The 25,767-nt window shown below is 36.3% G+C and overlaps 1 protein-coding gene across 7 annotated transcripts in view; it reads left to right on the top strand.

Moving 5' to 3' along the window:
* The window catches only part of KLF12 (KLF transcription factor 12), a 585,204-nt gene that overhangs the window by 294,055 nt on the left and 265,382 nt on the right, over positions 1-25,767 (top strand). For 5 of the 7 annotated variants that reach the window (XM_070239860.1, XM_001496646.6, XM_070239863.1 and 2 more), the window contains one exon: positions 3,862-3,925. In XM_070239860.1, the coding sequence (XP_070095961.1) occupies positions 3,893-3,925 (33 nt within the window). In that variant the 5' untranslated portion in view covers positions 3,862-3,892. Of the gene's footprint in view, positions 1-3,861; positions 3,926-4,410; positions 4,512-25,767 lie in introns of all 7 variants that reach the window. The other 2 variants (XM_070239861.1, XM_023621689.2) reach the window with 1 other exon arrangement.

The raw sequence follows: 25,767 nt of genomic DNA, 5'->3' as shown, positions 1-25,767 counted from the left end.
TGTACTTATGGGTCCTGAAGTATTTAGAATGTATTAAACACTAACCCTTAAAGATTGAGAACATAATAGATCATTTCAGATGTGAGGAAGAGCCAGCAGCCTGTTACCACAGGGTAATATAATGCCTGTACTCTGAGGTAATTATTCGGAGGTAACTCCTTATTCATTAAGGTGGAGAGCATCCACTTTCATTCTGGCCAAGGTCATTCCTGTTGTCCAGGGTACTCTCTTTGAATCCTAAGGGAAAGCTGGCTGACCGTGTGTAGAAATTTTAGGAGAGAAAACAGGAGTTAGAAAGTGAAGAATTTAGAAAATCCTTCTCTGTTGCTTGTAGCTACTAAAGAGAAACAGGTAACTAGAGTTTCTCCAGACTCGCCACTAAAAACACGAGTATTTACCAGTGGTTCCAGGCAGCAATATTTCTGCTTAAATCTAAAATTCTTTCCAATATGTAATATTTTATGCCATTCTTCCTTCTCGTGTTTTTCATGTTGAAATAAGTGACCAACCTTTGCTTTTCTCGCCTGGCCATTGAGAGTCGTTTCTGAAGCCAGGAAAGTGAGAACCAAAACCACGTGTGATAAGTCTTTTGATGAGGACAGTGGCCTTTAAAACTTCTGTGCTTTGGGAAGATTTACTGGATAATTTCACAAACCTGTTTGACAGAGTTAAGTAATCCTTTAAATAGGACATTGGTGAGATATTTTTTGTTATTGGAAATGTGCCATTTTCCTATTTTATATCATGGTTTGATTTTAGTGAGGATTAGGGGAACAACCCAAAGGCCCCTTAGCGTGAATAAAGTTAGAGATTCATTTGTTGTATCTTGTAGGCTCATTTCAGGGAAGTCCTATTGTTTTCCTGTTTGATATCTGGGTCATAGATGAAGGAGCGCTAATTCTTACCTGTGGGACAACAGATTGCTATACAAACTTTCCTTCAATTAGGGTAGGTGGAGTAGATAATCCAGGTATGATTATTATTCCTGCTTCTGTGGAGAAGGAAATTGAGCCTCAGAGAAGTTGGAAGAGTTGTTAAGGCCACGCAGCCAGTAGATGACAGAGGTGAGACTAGGTCTTCTAAACTCTGAACTGTGTCTTCATTTGCTGTCGTTTGTGCTCCTTGAAGTGTAGGGGTGTGAGATGGGCGCTGCAGAGCAAAAGATGATCTTGAATGCTCTTTGAGAAGCTTGAGTTTAATGGAAAACAAAAGTTAGCATTGTACCAGGCTCCCCTCAGGTTTAAAACATGCAGAGGTATGCATTTAAATTGTACATGGTTGCAAAGAGAAACCACCATGAGCCGGGAGCCGTGCACTAAGTTTTGGGACTAAGACTGAGGACCATGACATTATTTAACTTGTTACCTTGGGTACAAAATTAACCTCTGATCATCACCCACTGTCAAATGGATCTTAAAATAGTTCATGTGCTCAACTCGCAGAACTGCTTTCGGAACAAATGATATCATTAGGATATTTTGTAAATCCCAAAATACTCTAAAAGTGAATGATACTGTGTTATGTATGGTTCACATAATTTAATGTTTACTTTAGTGTGCAGATTGTACCTAAAAATACAAATTATATAATTTAGGCCTGAGTTACTTGGGTAAGAAATATCCACATAACTGATGTAAAGGGGAGTTTTATTGGATTTTTCTTCCATTTCTCATTATTAGCTTCACTCATTTGACAAATAGTTTTTGATCACCTAAAATTTGCTAGGTCCTGTGTTTTGTGTTAGGAAATAAAGATGGGAATGGCACTATGTTAGCAACTATTTATTCTAGTGTAAATATATAGTCTGTTTAAAAAGCAATTTGGTGATGTATTTTGAAAGCCTGAAAAAAATTCGTATTATTTTGATCCAGTAATTATGCTTCTGTTAATTATATTGTAAGGAAATGATTAAAGGTGCAGAGTAGAGCAGCTAAGTACAGTAGTATAGAATGAGGGTGCCTGGCCGAGGGGTGAGTGGTAGTGGATATCTACACTGGACTCTAATCATTGGTTCCCACCTCCTGATTAGAGTCTGTCTGTATCTGTCCAGAGAGGGCATCCTTTCCAGTTGCACAAAGGTGTCATCCAGGCTAGCAGAGCCCTAGTGTATACAAGATTTACGTAGAAGGATGTTTAATTGTTATTGGTAATAGTATAAAAAAATCATAAATCATTAGACCACAATTAGGGAGTAAATATTCCTACAATGTGGAGTATTATAGGCTCCTACCAAAGAGTATTATAAATTTTGGATTAAGCATTAATAAGTTGACTATCGTGTGAAAATGCTTATGGTATACTAAAAATGTGAAAAAAAATTACAAAACAACATTTTGAGATATAAAGAATTAGAATATAGGATTGAAGCCAGTTTTGAAGTTCCTGGTACATTCTGCTAAGAAGGTGGAACTGAGTGGTTTAGATATATTTTGAAGTCTAGAAAGGATAAGACGTGTGATAAGAATATGATGTTTTAGATGACTTTTTAATTCTTTCAAGGGATACCATGTTATGGTTTCATAATGTAAAATAAAAATCATACACTGAATTTCAAGGGAATATTTCTGGTTTGCCATTACAATATTAAAATATTTCATTTATATTATTTTACTTTTTAGTAGCATTTCTGGTAGTAGTAAATAAAAGCTATAGTATTTAGTAAGGATTGTGTTTTGAGACGTAAGAGACATATATATAGAGAGAGAGAGACAGACAGACAGATACAGACATAGATAGAGATTTAAAACTGGAATAGAATTAAAGTCCAGTTCACTTTACAGGCCCAGCCCATGGCACTTGTGAATTCTGCTACATTTCTTTTAAGGCTTTATGAGTGAGGGAGCTCTTTTTTTGTTCAAATGTATGGAAACACATGCAAAGGAAGCCTGGCCCAGGGCTGCCATACGGAGACGCTGGCACAGAATGGTGCTGCAAAGAATTCCAGGGCGTGTCCCCTCTTGAGTGTAATTCCAAACGAGAAAAAAATCAACTATGCCTAATAAGTTGGCTTCACTGAATGCCAAAGAAAATCTGCCTCATGAAATGGAAATTCTGAAGCAAGTTACATAATGCTGAGAGAATCAATAGGAGGACTTTCAAGATACATCCAAATGAGGCAAACAGTCTATTGTAGTCAGAACTTTCCAATGCAATGGTTAACTCTATTTGATAAGATTCAAATGGCCCTGTGGATTTGGAAGTTTTTAGAAGCAATATAAATATTTACTTTATATTTGTTTAGTTTTGGGGATGTGACATGTATTAACTTAGATCAGTTTTTAAAAGTCACTTGGGTATTGGCCAACATGGAGCCACCCCAAAGTATTCATATTAATTATTCTACACATTTGTATCAACTGTAAAGAGAAGAAAAAATTGTTTCCTCTGGAAAACAGCATTACTTTAAGAATCTCTTAGTTGCTAAGAATAATGGAGCCAAGTGCTCCGGTGGGAGTATTTGTGACTTTCGTATATTAAGTTTACAGTTAAACAGATTTCTGCCATTTTCTTCTCAGGCTCCTCTCTCTTTTGCATCTCTTTCTTTTTTTGTCCCTTCTCTCTCTTACCTTTGTCCAAACCTTCATTATCTTGTACCCGGGATCTGTCTTAAGTGTCATAGCTAATGTTTCTGCCTCTCTTCCTTCTTTTCTGCATTTTACACTTTACATACGTGACTGCTAAAAAGCAAGCAAATAACAAACAACTAAAGAAAAAAAAGTTCCCCAGCTATTATTATGTCACTCCATTAGTCAAGAACTTAAAGAATGGCAGAAGTAAGATTCCCCTCCACCCCCAATGAAAGAATGTTATCAACTGGTGGAACTTTTTCTCATTATTTGTTTTCATGTGCTTTTCTTGCAGGATCAATGTGACTCTAGAAACAAATGGATGAATGAATATCCATATGAAGAGGAAAACAGTAAAGGTTGGTTAGTCAAATTGTATAATTGCAGTGAAAATCCTATTTTGAACGTTATTTTGGGCAGTTATTAGAGCACTTCCTTGTCTGAATGTGAGACAGAGGTCAATACTTTCTGTAAATCTATCTGTAAAGTGTAATTTTTATTTTTAACCCCTTAAACATAAAGAAATTTGTAAGGAGGCAGTGCATTTTTATGCAAGTCTAGCTGTTACCAGTTTCCAGAACTTAAGCTGGTATTTTAAGAGTCACGTTTCAGATGAATATTAAAAAATGGTAAACCACTCGATACAACTGATCACTGGGACAAAGGAAGAAAAAAGAAGCCAGATTTTGTTTAATATACATTAGTTTCTACAAACATAATCCTAATTCCAGCACTGTATGGTGTATGATTGCTGTCAGATGCTGTCCTCTTTGCGCCTGCAGTCTCGGCTTTCCTCAGAGGAGTAGGACAATTATGAAAGGCCTTTAACTTTGTTTTCTTACAGACAAGTACCAGTATAATTCGAGGGGGAAAAGTCCTGTGAATATCAACAGTAGTCAAATGCTGGCTGTCACTTTATTTGTGGTAGTTATTTGAGCTTTTCAGGTACGGCATACTGTTATAACATAAAAATCATAGATAATACTAAGAAAATTACAATATGTTAAACCATCTCCATTTCATAAAGTTTTTACACTGAACACATCTGTTACATAGCCGTGAGCCTCATAATGCTTCAGATAGCTGCACAACACATATAATTTTGTATTTTCCTTCCCGCATTACTCCTGCTACTTTCAAATAAATGTATGTCATGCCATGTGTTTTTCTGCCAGCCCACTGTCACAGTTACTTACAAATGATTTTCCAGGTTATATCTTTCACTTAAAATTGTTGTCTTCTCTCCTCATTGCTAAATTTGCTCCTTTTCAGTATTTATATCTGGAAAATTTTCATACCTCTTGAGGGAGTATTGACAGAGATGATACAAGGGAGCCTTCTTGGTGTATCATAATGTTGTTTTTCATGACCTCAGGATTGCCTATATGGGTGCGTTTACTTTGTGAGAATTAGTTGTACCATGTACTTATTTGTATGTGGATCAGTGGTGTGCTAGAAAATGGCTCTGGGATAAGGTGAGGAGGCCTGATCTGTAGTGTGTGTTAATTCCCATGATGTAAATACTCCCACTATGGATGGTTTCAAAGGTTTAGCGAGTAGTTTGCAAGATTCCTTAGAATATAACAGTTGGCTGTCATGAGGGCATGAGCTAGCTCCAGCACACCATCGATCATTTCATTTATAAAGTGAACTTAAACAATTTCATGTACTCTTCAAGACAAGTGAGGCAAAGATAGTAAATTAAAATTTTCATGGCTCATCCCTATGTAGACATGGAAGCCTTCTTCACAGATTATCATGCAAAATGTATTTATCCGTTTTCTTATGTATGTTGTTAACATATTATTACTTTATGTTTTTGTTCAGTTGTTAAGTTTTTACGTTTGAATGAATTAAGGTTAGTTTTGTAAGTTTATACATCTGACAATGTCATGATTCTGTAACTAATTTTATGACAACTGAAGATGATGGCAAAGAGAATCATTGTATTACTATTTACCCTGAGGATAAACTCTGAAAATATTATCATGATTGATTATAATATATGTGATTCATTCTAAATGATCTCGCCTCATGGCTTATAATTCATGAGTTCAAAAGTCTTTATAGAGGAACAGTGGGTATTTCACTTAATTTATGTATCCCAGTGAATTATTTTTTCTTATTGCTGTTTTTCACATTTTTGACCCATATTTTCAGTTATAGATGCCTTACAACAGAGAATATATTGATGCTTATTTTTAAAGCTGCTTGAATCAAGTGTTTTAGTTTTAACGAAATCTGATTCAAGGAGAAAATTATAGAGTTTGAAGATTTATCTTTTCTATATTTCAAATATATTGACAAGGTCAGTATTAAGATGAAGTTTTAGAAATGTCATCAGTGGAAGCAACGTTGCCACTGTCTACATAATTGAAAAGGGGTTTGAATATGGTTCTTGTACATTTCCAGTTTGCCAGTGGTGGTATAATCTTGCCAAGAGCCACGGAATATCATGCTGTGCCTTTCTGCTTAGGTTTGAATATTTAAGCAGCCTAAATAGCATTTGTAAAATGTCTGTTCTACTAGGAGTCTTACTTCCAGGATCAATCTTCATCTGCCTTTTCCTAAAAAAAGAAAATATATATTTATGTTCTTTACTCAATTTTTAAGTTTCCTTTTTTTACTCAATTTCATTACACTTGAATTTGTCCCTTTACCATCTGCCATTAGAAAACATCAAATAAATTCTAAAAGGATTTCAGTCATCCATTATTTCCTGCTCATAAATATCAGCATAAAATCAGGTCTATATATTCTTTAATGTATTTCAGCACTTGTTCTCACTGTGAATGTGGTAGCTTGTTTGTGGATCTGGCTCCACAACCTGGCTTTGGTCCATTTATTTTCCAGCCATTTCAGTATGTTTACCAAGTGCTACTCAGCAGCTGGCTTAGAGCAGGTGTCCAAAACATACGCATGCATATACATTAGTCCAGCTTATCAGAGTTCACATTAAAACTTTTGTTCTGTGACTACCTCTGATGAACAGCTGCTTAACCCATCCAGCATTAGCAGTGGGGTGACTTTAACTTCTTACATTTGGAAACCAAGAGGACAATAACAAGCCTTTCTAAGAAAGCTTTAAGTCCTTACAAAAAAAGGTTTGTTTCATAGTGATGGACATATCTAGTACGGTTCCTTTAAATTTCTTTTCCATGAAGTTCCAAGGCTCTTTATTCATACAGGGTAGAAAAATTGTAATAGCAGCTATCCATCTTCCATTTTGAACTAAGTAGGCACAGTTGCTCCAAAAGCCACAGTTGATATAAATGAAACATATTGTCAGGGCTGTTATAGGCTTATGTAGAGTGGCTGCCTGGCTAGTAAACATGGAATCAAGAAAAGACAAATCTTGGCTCTGCAATTATCTGTCTATGTGATCTTGGACCAGTGGCTTCTTTCTGAATTTTAATTTTTTCAGTTGCAAAGTGAAACTAATAACACCTGTCCTACCTATTTCAAGAGTTGTTATGGGAGTGAAAGAAAATATGACATATTTGTGAAAACGACTTAAAGCTGTAGAGTTCTAAAGAGGTGCATGGTATTGATACTATTATTTTTATAGCATGAAACAGAGATGACTTTGTTGTATGATTTGATATCACAGTCAAACTCTTTCAGAATTGGAAGTGCCCACAAAGGTCACCAACTCTAACATGTGCTTGGTGTGTGGCGCCTTCTGTAAGAGTTGGTTGGTTACTTTAGTGTTGTGTTGAGTACTCCTTGTGATTTCTTATTGCATGTGGCACTTCATCCTATTTCCAGGCAAATATAATTATATTAAAAGTTCTTCCTTTTACTGAGCCAAATAAATAGATTTGGTAATGATATGAACTAGTAGGTTTATCACATATTTATTAAAATATCATCCTGAATTAGGACACTCTTCTGTCAAATCACTTCACCTTTGGGTGTCAGATTTCTTTTATTTGGGAAATAAGAACAAAGTGATATACAGGGATTTGAGAAAGGTTATGCAATTATTGAAGTAGCATAATGACTTTATTATTTGGAAAGATAATGCATTGCTTGTTTTAAAACCTTAAAGCATGCAAAACTCCCCATCACCTCCCCAGCTTATACCTCTTAACATTTGGTGAACATTATTTACAGCATCTCTGTGTGCATGTATACAGGTAAATAGAAATAGTTTTACAAAAATAGGATCATATTTATACCTTGTGTTTCTAATGAAGTGTTATTTTTTTTCTGTTTACTTCCCTTATAATGGAAGAAATAGAAACTGAATTTAAACCGAAGGAGTTTATTCATTTCGAGTTAATGTTCCTTCACCAAAGTGATGCTGTTACGTAAGAGTTAAGGACCACAACAACAACTTTGACTTCTGGTAATTCTGTGTTAAAAAAATAACTGAATTTAACTTGAAACAGCATCTTTGGACTTTTTTCTAAGAAAGATGGGAAAAGTTATGATATTTCTTTCTAACTCCCCTTTCCCTCTTCTTGTTTTACTATCCTTTTAAAATTAAAGTTATTACCATTTATTTCTGATTGTTAACTATAATTATCCAAGCTATTTAGTCTTAATTTTCATTTTTCTCAGAAGCACAGAAACATTGCTTGACTGTCGTCTGGCATTTGGTGTCACTATGAAGGCTGCAGCAAACTGATCTTTCTCTTGTTCTTGTGTTGCTTTTTGTTCAGATGTCCATGGACTATTTTTAGGAAGCTAGAAGTTCAGTAACTTCATCAGCTTGTCTTGGTTTTTTATCATTCTGTATCTGCTTTTCTTGGATCCGGCCATTAAACTCTGAGGAGTAGAGTGTGTTTTTATGTCTTCAGATTTTGAGATTATATTTAAAGTATATTTTCTATTTGTTTTGTTCTCTTCTTTAGTAACCCTGAAAATATGTATAATATTTCTCCTTGGTTTTCCATATCTGTGGTCTTCACCTTTAACTTTGTTATTTCACTTACTGTGCTTTCCCATTAAACATTTTTTTCTTACTATGTTTTCAGTCAAATTCTTTATTGTTTTTTGGTTCCCAAAGTGGCTTTTCATCTCTGTAGTATTTCATAGCTCTGTCAGCTGATTTTCATCTGTTTTGGTTATCTTGTATTTTATCATTTGAATCCTTGAACTTCTTCCTTGAACATTTTTTTAAAGAAAGACCCTTTTTGTGATTTTTTTTCTTTTTGAGTCTGTGCGATGTTATTCTTCCTCTGTTTCCTTGGGTAATTCCTCCTGTGATGTTTGTTCTTCACTGGCCTTTTGCTTACAGTTCTCTTGCTTTTGATATTTGCTGCTTTATGCACAATCCCCTTGTGGCCTCTCTGATTATTACCCATTCTTAAGTGGGGCCAGTAGTTGCCAATATTGCAGGCAGTGTTGTGGGCACGGGCACCAGTAGTTTGAGTGTGAGCTAGATGGGTCCAAATATTTGACTTGAGTTTGTTATTTCAAATACTCTCTAATTAAAGGTGTCATTTCCAGAGTCTCATGTCTGTGTCCATCATGTAGCAAAGCCTCTTGAGACAAAGCCTCCTGTCTTCCTTCCCTCTGTCACTTCCAGAGGAGCCCCTTGAGGAGGGACCCAGACTCTGTAAAATGCTGTGTCTGTGTGTTTGCCCTTTTAGCACCACTTTTTCTGCATTCACTGGATAGGCCTTTCATAACTGTGATTTTACTTTTAGGAGATTCTGTGTCTTGCTTGAGGTCTGAGGAGGTGTGTTTCAGCTCCCAGTGGCCTCCCAGATTTCAGTCTTTGACAGGTATGCTTTAATTGGGAATCCGAGTTTCTTCTGAGTATTTTTACTTTCACTAAAGATAGAGTTTTTTCTCTTTTTTCGAATTTGCTTGAAAAGCTTTCAGTAAGTTTTAAAGGAAGGGTATAAACATGCCTTAACACCACCATTTTTAATAAGTAATATTTTAGATGCATTTAAGGAACCCATGGAGATTATTGTATTTGCTGTAGTATTTAAGAGCTTAGCTCTGTGTTCAGGCCTTCTGGCTTTCGATCCTGGCTCTGCCAGGACTCCACCTGACTTCTCTATCTCATTGTCAAGTCTGTGATGTGGGGATGATGTTGATGATAATAATGCCTACTCCATACAGTTGTTGTGAAAGTTAAATGAGAAAGAAATGCTAGGTCATTTGCATATTGCCTGGAAGTTACTAAGTACTCATTAAAATAGCCATTTTTATTATTTTAAGCCATGTTAATTGTGTTTAGAATGTAGTCAGTTTGGCTTTAGGAAAATTTGCTGCTCAGACCAGTATTAGTATATGTATATATTTTCTTTTGACTGAAGATATGCCGGGATGTACCAGCAGACTTGGGGGTACTGGGTGTCCTACTTAATATGTCAGCCTCTGATTTTAGGATCTGACTGGAGACTTCCAAATTGTTGCTCTCTGTTGATAAGGAATAGATGCATCTGGCTCTCTCGGAGGAAATAAAATCCTGGAAGTCATTGGATATGCTGTGGTAGGTGGTGCACATGTTATCTGGTTCACTCACAGAATGTTGACAACTTCTATTGTATTATGGTTCTCCAGAGAAACAGAACTAATAGGATATATATATATATATGTATATAAGATATATATGATTTATTATAAGGAATTGGCTCATGTGATTGTGGAGACTGAGAAGTCCCATGATCTGCTGTCTGTAAGATGGAGACCCAGAAAATCCAGTGGTATAGTTTTAGTCCAAGTCCCAAGGCCCTAGAACCAGGGGAGCTGATGGTGTAAGTCCAGGTCCAAAGACAGAAACCTGATCTCCCAGCTTACGCAGGCAAGAAGGGACTGAACCCTCCCTTCTTGCACTTTTCGTTCTATTCAGGCCCTCAACAGATTGGATGATGCCCACCCACATTGAGGAGGGCAGTCTGCTTTACTGAGTCTGCTGATTCAAATGCTGGTCTCATTCAGAAACAACCTCACAGGCACACCCAGAAATAATGTTTAATATGGGCACTCTGTAGCCCAGTCAAATTGACACATAAAATTAACTATCACACCTGTCCTGTAGTGTGATTAAATCCAGCAATCGTATATTTAGTGTTTATTATTTGTTAGACACTGGTCTACAAAGACAAATTGTATTTAGAGCCTGCCCTCAAGGCTTCATCATCTCAGGTACAGGCAGATAAGTTACTACAATTTGATGTGATTAGTGCTGTAATGTATTTAATGAAACCTAGGAGGTTGGTGGGGGCCATGGATGGCTTCACATATGAAGTGACATTTGACCTGGGCCTTGAATGATAGTGTCACACTGGCTGGAAGAAAAGGGAGCAACCAAGAAAAGGTCCGATCTTTTGTTTAAAAAAAAATTCTTAGTACATGTAAAAGTATATTTTCTTTTCTTCGACTAGGCACAGAAACGCTTTGCAAAATTTCCTCTTGGAGTTAAGGGTAAATGTGATATTCTGGTGTTATTAAACATTTCAGCCAGAATCTGTTGAGGCTCATTTATGAGTCCAAATGATTTTTTCTCTCCCTGTCTCTCTTTCTCTTCCCTCTCTGTCTTTCTGTCCTTCTTGTCTCTCTCTTGCTCACTTGTTCTGGTATACTCACTCTCTTCCTTGCTCACACATTTCCATTCTCTCGCCCTTTAATTATGATATCTTTAGCTAAGCTTTATGTCACCCTACTTGAGTACATTATCAAAGTAGTTTATATAATATATTTTACCAGAAAATTTCAAGAATGGTTGTAAAAATGATATAGGGATCTTTTAAACATAACCATTTTAGTTAAACAATTTTCATTTAATGAAAACATTATATTATTAAAACAGTGTAGTAATTGATTACTAAAAGCATTTATTGAAGTATAATATCTCTCTGGTTAATTTTATGTTAACATCTGTACATTAAAAAATGAAAATAAAAAAAATAGTAACCTCTTTCCCGTCTCCCCAGCTGATGTTAGCTGAGATTTAATTTCTTACTGTTCTCTAAAGAGACTTTTGTTTAATAAAATCATGAATAATTATTGACTCAACAATGAGTGCAATTCTTTATCTTATACATAATTTAGTCCTTCAGTATACCTTACAGCCTAATGGAAGTAAGAGTCACAAATACTCCAATTTAAGAGTCAATTGATTATTAATGTTCAACATCCTTTGTTTTCCTGGAGCTAGTTCTGGTACCAAATTCTGTATCAGTTAGGGTTTGATCAGAGAAACAGAACCATGGGAATGGTATTGAATATGGGATTTATTATCAGGATTTGACCCCATCCAGTTGTAGGAGCTAGTTAAGCAAGTTGTGTATGGCTGTTGCTTCTGTATCTTTGGTGCTAGGCCTTAAGGCAGTAGGGCAGGCAGGCAGGAAGGAAGGGTAAGCAGGAAGTGTGAGAGGGCAGGGACAAACCTGAAGCGGTGAGGATGAGCTGCTGTCCACCCGGATTGCTCACTGTTATGAGCCTCCAACCTCAAGGATGCTGGAAACCGCAGGAGAAGCTGGCATCCTTCACTGAGTCAGACGCATCATGGCCTTAGAATCAGATAAGGTGATGGAGATCCTCTGGGAGCTGGAGGAGCTGCAGGTGACTCTGGCCCTGCACCAGCAAGGTGAGCAAGCAGATCAGTGACAAAGCGTGTGAGCTGCACCCACATCTGGAGCCCTGCATTGATCTGCCAAGTGTGACATGGACATGACTGCCACTGCACTTCTGCCTTCTGAATCTCACCAAGATGTCTCTTATAACCCAGAACTATGGAACTATGCACGGAAGAGAGTGCCAGGAAATGCAGATCGAGCTCAGCTCAGTTGTGACAGTTCATATCCACCACTGAGTCCCACATTGCCTGTTCCCTCCCTTCTCACACATGGGTCTCCTTTCCTACCCTTCCCTCCACCTGAATGTCGTAGACCTTTTTTGGTTCCTGCCCTTTTTCCTTGATCTTTCCAATCCTGTCTGAGGACCTGAAGCATTGCCCCTGGGACCCTTCCTTCTAGTTGAGATGATGACCCACACAGGGACCGCTCATCTGCTCTGGAATACCACCTGCCTAGATTCTGGTTTTGAGCTCTGCTCATCTCTTGAGAAACAGCAGCATCTTTTCTGGCCTCATGTGGTACTTGACTCAGTTAATGGTGTCGATAGTGGCTGAGACCACTCTGCTCTTTAGATTTTGTCTGTCCATCTGTTAGGCTAGGGCCATGTGGCCACAGGGAGCTGTGGTTGAGAGCATAGGAAAGAAAACGTAACATGAGAAGGAGGAGGATTCTGATTTTATGCCTGGTGGAAATATATGAGTCACCTGGACATTAGGGGCTTATCCAAGTAGTATAGTTTAGAGTAAAATTGTGGGAAACAATGAGATCAACAGTTTACATTTAGAGTAAGAATGAATGATATCAGGGCCGGCGGTAGGTTAGAGGTGAGGTTGACAGGCTGTAACTTGAGGACATAGTTGCTGGAGAGCAGCTAGTAAGGAGGCGTGTGTTAATTCAGACTGGCGTCAGGAGCCGGGAGGCACTAATGCTGGAGGGCAGAGCAGGGTGCTTGTTAGAGGGCAAAGGGCAACACCAGGGACTAGGAAATCCTGTACAATGGGACTTTCTGGAACAAAGACAAAGGGGGCACTTGGTGAGGCGAGAGAAGATAGACAGAGAGAGGGTACTAGCCTCTTGTTGGGTTCAGGGAGAAAAAAAGATAACCTTTGGAAACAAACCAACTTAAATTACCAAAGTTCCATCTGTAACCCAAGAAAGGATTTGACTCTAATTTGTGATGTAGAATAAATTCAGAAGTAGCATTCTAATTAGAGAGAGAAGATGAGCAATTACGTTTCCAAGAAAAAGAAAAATCAGTTACTGGTAGGATATATCAGTTTATATTTACACATTTGTACTTTGTGTCTGTGTATGTGAGAGAGAGAGATTGATTCTAGATTACGGGCAAATGCTTGCTAGATTTTTCTGAGTTTTAAATTTTTTAATTTAATTACTCTATTACTTTAAAACTGAATTGCAAATATAATTCACATTCCTTAAACACCAGGATCACATGAATTAAGATACTTTACCTGGTTATTCTCTTTGTAGACTCAGGTCTTTCAGGTGGTGGCTGCTCTTTGGGATTAATATTGCCAAACTATAGATATGAAGGAAAGAAAATATTGTCTGTAGAATATATCATATTTATGCTTGTAAACTCCTCTCTCCTCCACTGTATGCTCATTCTAAAAAGGAGAAGATGGTGGAAATAGGTGGGAGTCTGGCTGCTGGCCAGATTTGTTACTTCCATCTGTGACAACCGTTATCGGTCTGAAATACTGAGGGACTTGCCTCAGGTCGCACAGCAGTTAGTAGCAGAACTACATATATCTAATCTCTGTTTTGTAACGTTTATTTGTACATCATTTCTAAAAGTGCCATTTAGAGTAGAAGGCCCCCGTAGAGAAATTATTGTGGAGATGGTGCTTGCGAAGGCCTCCGGGTGGGAGGAGGAGAGATTGAGTGATTACAGGTAGAGGATAGTAAGCAAAATTTATTTTTTTAAGCAATTAAATGATAGATTTGCATTTATAATTCCTGGTTCTACACTAGGGCTTAAATGCATCTTAAATGTTTACTTGTCTAACTTGATAATTATTGCAGACCCACCTTGCCTCTCAACTCTCCCCATAGAGTTTGAAGAAAATGGAGATATCAGACATTGAGAGGTGGACCTGGCATGCAATTTGGCAGTTGCACAGCCCACCGCTGGCCAGCGTGGTGCAAATAATCAAGGGGAGGCAAAGAAAAAGGCTAAGAGATTTCTGTGTTGCAACTAAGAGTGAGACTTGACTCCTCTTTCTGGTTCTAATCAATTATGCGGAGCTGTTATTTTTTGTCGTGCCAGAAACAATACGTGTTGTTGTAATGCAAGAATTTAATTATAGTGGACAAGTCTCTAATGCTTTTAGAATGAGAAATTGAATCTCGATCTTACTTTGCCTCTAACTGTGAAACTGAGATACCCCAGGATGCAGGGTCTACGCATCAAGGTGATGACGCTATTGTTGGCATCAAGAGCAGCAGCTTGTTAGATTTTCTTCTCAAGTTATGCTGAAAATTTCAAACATATATCTTAGAATTGTAGGAATTTGGAGTTGGATGGTACTATAAGAATTATTTCATTTAACTGGATATGTAAATAGAAGGGAGAAAAATCAATAAAAATGAAGCTCTTGCTCAAGGTTACACGGCCCATTATAGACTGGGAGGTTTGGGAGAAAGAAAGGCATAAGGGGAACATGGTTACTTGCAATTCACAGATTTTAATTGAAGCAAGTAGGTTTAACTTCAGCCTGAATTTATAATAAAAGGTACCTGATACGTATCTTTTTAGTGACTGTTTGAATAAGCGGAGGGATGGAGTGTGAATGAGAATAAAAGAAAAGAGAATGAGAGAAAGAAAATGACAACGGATCTCACTGTTACTTTTTCACTTCTTTGACAAAAGTGTCAGAGCGTGGTCATGTGTGATGGAAGAGAAAGGAAGATGAGATCCCGAAAAGTTGGCAAATGGGTCACACAAAACCTGAAACACTGAAAATTTACTTTATTAAGGTTGACTTTTCCAGTCAGTAGTAGTCAAGGGAAAAGATCTAGTTTACAAGAGTTAACTATGGAAAACGGCAAGAGAAAGATTTTCCTAAACATTTACCTTACACAGCTATGCTGATGTCATGGTCCAAATGCTCTGAATTTACTGCTCAGGCTATCGTTAAATATAATAACAAATATGAAGAATGTACTTTCCTATACTAAGTGTATTTGTGACCGTTAGTCTACATGTTTGTAATGGCCCATAATTTTATGTTGAGGCATCTAGCAAAAAGCATCTGGCTTATTATTATGTTTTTTTAATGGATAATGTACTTTTCTTAGTTTGATAAGTTGAGTGTTCTAAGGATTTACCCTCTACCCTCTTTTTTCTTATACTTTTGTATTGCACATTAAGTTTACATTCTTGTATTAAAATAATTGCTTGTGTTGTGTGATGACTGTATAGTCTTAGTAAAGCAAATCACAGCTAACTAACACTCAATTTTTTTTCAAGATCAGTAATTTTGAAAATTCTTATTTAATTAGTTAAATGAATGAATCACTTTAGTTGCAAACGTAGGGGTTAGATGCTTTCTTGAAGTTAAGTATTTTGATAGATGTGAAAGAATATATGTAATGAATATGTTAGTTATAACACATAATAACAAAGAGAAACCCAACTTAAGAAATAGAATGTTTCCAGTATTTTTAAAGACTCTTTTTAGTCCCAGACACAAATGTTATACTGGATTTTGTATTATAATTTTTTTTCTTTTTATTAATGCTTTTTATCAAGTATAAGTACATATTCACAAACTATATATTGTGTACATTTGCTTGTTTTGGGACATATGAGTAGTGCCATACTGTCTATGTTCTTTTGTGACTTGCTGTTTTTACTCAAAAGTTTTTGTTTTTGATATTCATCCATATGGATGCAAATAGTTGAAATTATTCACTTCCACAGCTGAGCAGAGTTCTGTTATATGACCATACCATTACTTTTTCCATTCTCTAGTAATAGGCATATCTATTCTTTCCAGCGTTTTGCTTATTTTAAACAGTGTTGCTGTGGACAGTCATTCGAATGTGTCCTGGTGCTCAAGTAGAAGAGTTTCTCTGGAGTATATACCTACGAGTAGAACTGATGGATTGTAGAGTATGCACATTTTCACCCATACTAAATCATGGCCAATTGTTTCCCATATAGTTGCATCACTTAAATAGCACTGTTTAATAGTTTCATTTCTCCACATCCTTACCACCTTTTGTTGTGTGCTGACATTTAAAGGTTTTTCAGTCTGATGTGTGATAAATAGTGTTTCCTTGTGGCCTTACTTACACTTTCCTGTTACGAGTAGTTTTCATGTTTATTGATTATTTGGGTTTCATCTTCTCTGGAATTTCTTTTCATGTCTTTTGCCTTTATGGTGGTCTTTTTTTTTTCCCCCTAATGGGATAGATATTCAGGATTGATTAAATGTGTTGGAAATATTTTCTCCAAGATTATGGACTTTCTTTATATTGCTCTAAAAAGAAATTCAGTTCTTTTAACGATAAGATTATTTAGGTTTTTGATTTCTTCTTGAGTCAGTTTTGGTAAGTTGTATTTTCTATAAGTTTGTCCATTTATTGTAAGTTTTCAAATTTATTGGTATAAATATTATATTAGTTTTCTAGGGCGGCCATAATAAAGTACAGCAGACTGGGTGGCTTCATCACAGAAATTTATTTTCTTACATTTCTGGAGGCTAGAAGTTCCAGACAAGGTGTTGTTGGAGTTGATTTCTTCTGAGGCCTTTTTCTTTGGCTCATACATGGCCTTCTTCTCCCTGTGCCTTCGCATGGTCTTTCCTCTGTATACCTCTGTCCTAATCTCTTCTTCTTATAAAGACACTAGTCATATTGGATTAGGGCCCACCCATTTTACATTTTACCTTAATTACCTCTTCAAAGGCTTTATCTCCAAATACAGTTAGATTCTTAGGTACTGGGACTTCAACATAAGAATTTTTGGGGGACACATTTGAGCCCATAATAAGGATGTATAAAGTTTTCCATTAATCATATTTTTAATCTTGTTGTATCTGTACTTTAATCTCCCTTTTCATTTTATTTGTTTCACAATCATTTTTACTTTCTTCATTTCTCTTTTTATTTCCTTTGAGAAGTCTTGCCAGAGATTTTGCAATTTTATATCTTTTTAAAGAGTTCCTTTTTATTTTGTTGTTTCTTTCTGTTGTATTTTCTATATTTAGTTAATTTTTTGTCTTTTATTTTTCTCACAGTTTCTTTGAGTTTATTCTCATAATCTTGTCTTACAAATTTAGTTGCTGAGCTAATTAATTTCTAACTTTTCTTTTTTATACTCTCAGCATTTGAATATATAATTTCTCTCTAAACGCAGCATTAGCTGTAGCTTATGAGTTTTGATCTGAAGTATTTTCTGTATCATTTAGTCTTGTTTATTTTCTGTATTCCGTTATAATTTCTGCTTAGAGTCTTGAGTCATTTAGAAGTTTTAGTTTCCAAATGTAGTTTTAGTTATTTTTTAATTACCAAGCATTAACTTCATTTTGTTGTATGTATAAATGTATTCATATGTTTGGCTGCTTGATGACTAATTCTGTGTGGGCTTCCTATATGTCTTGTTCAAGGACGGTTTTTATAAATGCTTTGTATGTGTTTGAAAAGATGTATATTCTCTTATTATTCTATTTTGTCCAATAGATAAAACTTTTAATTATTTTGTTGAAAATCTCTGTAAACTTACTGATTTGTGCTTAGCTAATCTATTCATGGCTGAAAGAGTTGATTGAAATCTCCAATTCCAATCATGGCTCTGTCAGTTTCTTGTTATTTCTGTAAATTTTGGCTTTATATATTCTGAGCTATGCTGAGTAGGTACATACTCATTTAGAATTTTTTTAATACTCCTAGAAAATTGACTCTATGTCTCATCTCTTAGTGTTCTTCCTTTTCTTTTATAATGCATTTTGTCTGTATGCCTCTTTTGTCTGAATTTAATATACATACTGCAGCCACTTACTCTCTTTCAGCATTGTGAGGATATTATTCTATTTCACTTTAAATGCAGTCAGAGTCATTGAAAGATTGCAAGCAGAAGGTTCACATGGTCAAGAGTTCTGAAAAAATGACGGACTTATCTATGGAAAATGGATTGGAGAGTTGCAAAAAACTGGAGTCGAGGAGGCTATTGTAGTGCAGCATCAGGTGGTGATGGCTTGGCTTGGTATATTAGCCCCTGAGATGGAGATAAAGAGAAGTTATATGTTTCAGAGGGAGAATTGACAGACATTGGTGATTGGATGTCAAGCATGATGTGAAAGAAAGAATGCATGAAGGATAAAGCTTTGATATCTACCTTGCACAGCTTGTTCCTTGAAATTATCATTTATCAAGATTGAAGTGCTGGAAGAACATGCTCCTAAAGTTCATTTTTGTACATCTTGCATTTATTTATTTTTCGAAATGTATTGAGAGTCTCTGAAGAACAGTTTTCATACTTGTGGCTTTAGGGAGGATAAAAATAAGCCTAATAGTTTGTGGGTACGCTATGAAAGAACTTTCTGTCCAGTCCTATTCATTAATTCCTTGACTTTTTTTTTTGATGACTCAATATTTTCAGGCACAGTGCCAGTTTTTCTGGGCTTTCAGCAGTGAATATCGTGAGTATGGTGTGTGCCTGCACTGAGTTTAGTAATAAATGCAGACCAGCACAGAGACATTTATCAATACAGTGTGAGAGCTTTGGTAAGAGAACTATATAGTTTTATGATAGCACGTAGTAGGGGCACCCAAGCTAGGCTTGGTTGGGTAAGTATTGTGAAGATTTTCCAGTGAAAACGAAGGTTAGGTTGAAAGTGACCTAAAGATTGGCAAACCAGAGAAGGGTTAGGAACTGCGGAGGAAGAACATAGGCAAGAAGGAGATCATGGCACCGTTGAGGAACTGTAAAGAAGTAAGTAGGATTTGAGAGTAGAGTGCTAAGAGAAATAATGGCTGTTGAGGGAAGGAGGAGCCAAATTATAGAGCCTAATAACTTAAAAAGTTTGGTATTTCCTGTGAAAACAGTGAGGTGCTTTTGGAGCGCTTTAGATAAGAAATTGGCATGATGAGATTTGCGTTTTAATGAACTCTTGAGTCTATGTAAAAAGTACTGGAATGGGAAAGAAGGGAGGACCACCAGATAATGGGCTGGTGATGATGCTGTCTTGAACTGGGTCTAGGCTTGGCTATGGAGATGGAGAAAAATGGATGGATTTGGAGGATATTTAAGATATAAAATAATGAAGGTTTATTTATTTAGTCTAAGTGGGGTTGCAGAAAAGATGGAAGTGGGAAATGTTACCAAAGTGCGGCTTGGGCCGCTGGATGGATGGTGCTACTGGGAGGATCAGGTTTGCAAAATACGATGTGATCTTTTAAATCTCTGGGACTGGAATTTCCTCAGAGAAGTCCAAGGGGATTTTCCAGTAGGTATATTTGGGCCTGTTGCTCAGGAGACAGTTCCAGTCTAGAAATTTAGGGAGTCAATGATATATGGCATTTGAAGCTGTCAGAGTAAAGGAGGTCACTTAAGTAATGTTTATGGAAAGAGAAGAGAAAAGTAGGAGGGTCAAGCATGGAGGGAATGCAAATGAAACAAATACACAAAAGCTATAATGCAAGAATATGATGGAATGCAGTAAGAGAGAGAGAAACTGTCTGTCTAATTTTAAATAAGGGAGTAGTCCCTACCTGGTAAGAGTACAGCAAAGTCTTCCAGTGAGATGATCATTGAAAAATGATGGTTAATATTGAAAAATTGTGAAAGAGGATGATCCAGGCAGAAGGAATAATACGGTCACATAGAGGGAGAAAAGAAAAGCTTAGCTTTAGAGACCAATGAGTAATTTAGGACAGGGCAGAAAGATCAGGTGGGGTTGTTTTACAAAATACCTAATGTATTATAATATTAGAATACAGTTCAAAGTATTTGAATTGATTCCATTAGCATACCTTGTAAAAATTTCTGTCTTTTATACATTTTATTAACCATAAGGCGACAGTTAACAGGTTGTAGGTGTTTTTTATTCTTGGTGTATTTCCCCTTGATTTTATTAATTGAATACTCCTTTGAGATGCTTCTGAAAATCTGTTTCTTTTTTAAAAGAAGTATTCAGGGTGTATGTAGGGAGATTCATTAACACTGAATTCATTCATCTCATTTCACTCATTTTGATAAAGTGAGTAAGCATACATTAATTATTAAATTCTAATATTTAGAGGAAAAAAATGTAGTTGAAATGATGAAAGGTAATTGCAGACATGTATTTCTACTTGCCAGATCTCGAATATTAACAAAAAATTGGGGATGAATAAATGGAGTAAACTTTAGTCTTTCCAAACTTTCTGTATCCATTTTTATTAGGATAAAGGAACTTCTAGAGTTATGAGGTTACTTTTGTATTACAGTAGATATGTAGTTGATTGTAATTTTAGATATTTAGATGCAAATACGTGTTTCTTTAATGGAAGAATTAAGTTGTTTATTTTTTAATAAGAGCATACATTGATAATATTACAATCAAAGTTCAGTTCTTAAGTTTAAAGATTTTTTTTTTACTACACCATTGAGAAATTAGCAAATTACTTGGCTGTGTAGAACTGTCTACCTGGTCCTCTGGAAAAGTGGGAAGCCTGCATTGTGTTCTTAAAGTTTATCAACTATTAAGCAGCAAAAGATTTAAATTGGTTTGGTGTTCATCAGTTAAATCGATTTGACGTTCATCTCGGTTCTTTTCCACGGCCTTTTCCTTCTGAGTTCTTTTAATTTATTTCTTGGTAGTTTCTGAGTTAATGACTTGTTTGACTGGATTCTATTGTTGAATAGTTTATTTTAGGAAAGACTCATGGCTGCTGTATTCTCTGACTTCTTGCATGTTTAAATGTCTGTTTCTTTTATATTGAAATAATATTTTACCTTGTTGTAAAATTCTTGACTTCCACTTAGAAACCTGTAGACATTGCTTCTTTGTCTTCTGATGTTGAATGTTCCTCCTAGAACGGTGAGGCCCGTCTGAATCCCACCCTCCTCAACCCCAGTGTAGTGAATTACTCTTTCTGCCTGAACATCTGCAGAATTTTTTTCCTCATCTTGAAGTTCAATGACTTAAGGATATAACTTCTTTTGGATCATTCTGTGTCAGTTTTTCCTGGAACACTGTCTGTTATTTCAATTTGTTCTTTCTTCATGTTAGGGAAAATTCATACTATTATTGCTTGAAATATTTTTCTATCCAGTTTTTGGGTTCTTTTCTACAAGATCAGCAATTTTCAGTTTGTTCTTCCTACCTCTTATCTTTTCTCCATTAAAAAAATGTATTTGTCTTTCTCCTGTATTCACTGGAATTAAATTAAGCCTTTTTTCCACATCAATAATTCAGTTTTTTAGCCATATCACCTCAGTTTTAGCCATGTCTCCTCATTCCTTTGCTGTTTTTATTTTGTTAGTACTGAATTGATATATTTTTGCTCTTGAGCATGTTTTTGATGGCTCTACAACATCTTTTTAATTTCTTTCTATTGTTTTATCATTTCATCTTTGAGCCTCTGTTCACTTATAATCATTTTTTTGAAGTCCTCCATAATATGAAGCTTTCTGTGTTTAGGTTGTATTTTCTTTAGGAATTAGGGCTTTTCCCCTCCTTTGCATGCTTGTTTCCTTCATTTCCAATCTCACTTTTATTCCTTCCTTCTTTCCTTCCTTTTTATCCTGTGACATGTTTACATATTTCCCGTTTTGTTTTGTTTCATCTTGTCATACGGGCAGATATTCTATTTGCTAGCATACTGTGTTGGTTAGTCTTTCTTCTTATCTTTCATACCATAGTTGAGACCTCTCTATTTTCCCTTTGGTGCCACATTTCGAGAATTAGTTATTGTCATTTCCATTTTTGCTGTAATTCAAGGTGAGCAGTGGAATGACGTTCATTTCGGGGAAGTGGAGGAGGGAAAGGGCCCTGCTGGTTTATGTGCAAGCTGTGTCAAAATGTTCTGTGCCTTCTCTCTCCATTTTGACCATGCATGGACAGTGGTGCCCTTTCAAAGGAGTGCTCAGGTACAAAAGTTCCTTACAAAGGCATGCTACTATTTCTGCACCTTTCAGCTAAGTGGCATGAAGCTAACTCTGTGGGGAGCTTGGTGGTGTTTTGTTTCATTCTGTGACTTCTCTCTTTACACATATGAGCCCTGTTGCATGGATTTTTTTTATTAAAGAACTGAAATTTTCTCCACAGGGTAATTCTTTTAAGTACTTAAGATGACTTTGGGGCCAGTAGGAGCATCTTCTGTGTTAAATGACAAGGTCATTTTACACCTTTTTGAGAGCAAAATATACTCAGAAATACTAAATGGGCTTTACATTTCTCATTTTTGTATATTGCTGTCATGCCATTTCCTTTTGCCAGCATAGAAACAACTTACTATAAAGTGCATATTATTTTAAATTATTCTCTCAGGCATCCTGACTTTCTGTTGTTCTTGGTGTTTCAATTTAAAATGATAAAGTATTTATAAGTTAGCTACATAAAGCTGCATGAAATCATTATGTCCAGTACCTTGTAGTAACATACTCTGTGCTTTACTCTATCTCGTGGAAGGGGGATTATCTTTTTTTGGTACTGATATAAATCCACTTCTCACACGGGCAAAACATCCACAAGTTTCATTGTGCTCCTGGTGATTCGTTAAGTCTTTAGAGTGCAGAAGGGCAGTGGTGGGTCACACTGGGGCAAGATTTTAGCCGGGAGTTTGTCACCTCTTATCGATCTACCAGTTATTTGTTTCATTTATGTTTGAAGTTGCTCCGCTGTAGCTGTGATTATTGTGAGCTCCATCTGAGACATACCAGATGATAAAAATAAGCTGAAATTTATAAAGTTTGCCAAAAAACCCGAAATCAACCTTCACTTCCAATTTATTATGTTTATAAACATTTAAATGCACTTGGTGTTAATACTCACATCTGTTGAGATGGCCCTTAAGGAAACTGTTTGTCATATGTCTTGGATCGACTGCCTGTGACTGAGGAACCACCAGACCGTTCTTTATGATAATTATTAATCAATTGTTTTGATAATTTTATTGATTGGTATAATTATAGGGGGTCAAACTTCGAAGACTATTTTAAAGACTTCTCATGTTTCTTTAATGGAACATTCACACTGAAAATGTATCAGGATAATGGGGGGAATTTCATTTATTGTCAGTGTTTCTTTATCCTGATGAATCAACACTCACGATGATAGAACAGTCTTAAAATTTGCATGTGATAATTATGTCATCTTTAACAAATTTCTGTGGTTTTACATACTCCTGCATATTGTTTTTATTTTTGCTTTTTATCAAAGTAAAGCATTCCAGAATTTTAGGATTTTCTTTGGCATTATAACTTGGAATTTCTTTTTCTGAGAGTCTTTTTGTAGCATTCACTTTGATTTAATAAACATTTATTGATTGTGTAACACCAAAATATGATTGATTTGGCCAGTATAGTTGTGAAATCAGTTAATTTGTCAGTGGGGAAAAAAACTAGCAAACAAACAAACAAAAACTTTAAATTCCTATTTTTTTCTTTGAGTTTTCTGATAAATTCAGATTAAAAAAAAATCTAGTGGCTCTGTTTATTCACAGTTTATATTACCACTATGAATGTCGTAGTTTCATTACCATCAGTAGTTATAAAACATCGACTGGAAAATTGATGATAATGAAATCTATTTAGCCACTGCTAATGAAGAAGTAGTTTCCTTGTTTTGAGCCTTAGGAAAAATATTCACCATGCCTTTCTTAATCCAGGGCCGTAAAGGAATCAGCTTCAGAGTTTACAATTTAGTAACTTTTCCTGTCTTGAAAGATAGTGTCATGGAGGTGGAACTAAACTGGAAAAGGGTGAGGTAGCCCAGATAAATTACATATGCATTACATTGTTGCCTAAGAACAGGGGTCGATAGTTCTGCCGTCTCTTACACTGTATTACTGCGCCTGCTTTAGAGGCTGGCAGCTTATCAGAGTCTCTGTCTGGCCCAGAGTTTATTTTGTTAAGGAAGTTCATGTATTTGGATTGCATTATGTCTTTCCCCCAAATTATTAACCTCAATATAAAAACCTTTAAATGTGTTTATGATTGATTGCTTATTAAAAGTTTCTGGCAAGTGATGAGTTTAATTTATAATGCTTAACTTCTTGACTCCCTGCTTGATTGCATCTCTCTCTTTTTTTGGCATCTATTTTTACTGATATATTACATATTTTTAAAAATAGCTCAGTTTTTTATCCCTTGCCAAGTTCTGATAACTTTCTCATTTTGTGGTATTTATGTTTGTAATTTTTTACCATTTGCAAATGGTATAAATTTAACTTTGAAAACCACTAACAACTCTTGTTTTTCAAGGATGCTCTCCCACAGTTGATATTAACATATTTTTTTGCAGCTTATGCAATTTTGTTTAAAAAACATTCTCCACCCTTCTGCTACGTTAAGCCCTTGATTTAACCCACTAAAAATGGGTGATTTTGACAGCATCTGCACTGGGAAATGCTTTCCAAATCAAACATTTGTTAGAACACACAAACGATTTATTTGGGTACATTCAAGAGCCTAAATGCTTGATTCAGCTGCCAGTATGTGCTTCATTGGCTAATGTTCCTACAGTGTTTCCACATTTTTAGAGGCTAGCGGCCAGGTTGTCCAACAGTCTGGTACCTCTCGGGGAGTGGAAGTGGGTGTGTGTGTGAGGAGTTGGTAGCACTGGAATGCTCCTGTGTGTAGCCAGTTGGCATGTTACAGAGCTGGAAGAAGTTGACTCTATCAACCTGAAAGCACTTAGGTACTAACGAGCTTCTTTAGTCTGTTCAAAGTGGCTTGAGGAAGCCCACCCAGATCCCCTGTGACATTGATCCAAGGGACTCAGCACCCTTAGGACAACTTATTCAAGCATGTTGGATTTAAGGTAGTCAAGACATTTAGTACAACTGTGATCTAATATGTCATTTTTGTACCAAGATATATTATGGTAAAAATACTCGTGTAGTGCTTTATGGCTTATAAAGTACATTTTTATGTGTTTTCTCATTTGATCAATCAAAAAAAATACTTGTGAGGTAGATGGTATTATATCCATTTTACAGATAAGAAATCAGTCACACAAGCTGAAAATGTTGACACTGTGGGTTTAAATCTTCACCATCGGGTTCCACCTTCTGTATTCTTTCACTGTGCTACACAGGACATACGGCATGGCCAATGGAAGAGGGCCTGACCTAGTGTAATACAAAATTGCGTCAAATATATATCAGATTAGCCAGCTCTGGTCATCTTGTGGTCAAGATTCGGTGCTCTTGCCTCTGTGGTCCATGTTCCTTTCCCGATCAGGGAACCACACCACCCATCTATTGGTTGTCATACTCTGGCAGCTGCGTGTTGGCTCTGAAACTGCAAAGCCATGCCACTGGTATTTCAAATATCAGTAGGGTCACCCTGGCAGGCAGGTTTCACTGGAGCTTCCCAACCATGACAGACTAGGAAGGAAGACCTGTCCATCCACTTCCAGAAAAGTTGGCCGTGAATAACCTATGAATAATAGTGGAGCTGATACAGTGCCAGAAGATGAGAG

The sequence above is a fragment of the Equus caballus genome, chromosome 17 (genome assembly GCF_041296265.1).
Source record: "Equus caballus isolate H_3958 breed thoroughbred chromosome 17, TB-T2T, whole genome shotgun sequence".
In the NCBI taxonomy this organism is placed as follows: Eukaryota; Metazoa; Chordata; class Mammalia; order Perissodactyla; family Equidae; genus Equus; species Equus caballus.
Note: the sequence above shows the minus strand (reverse complement) of the source record. Positions and strands in the feature narration are given on the sequence as shown.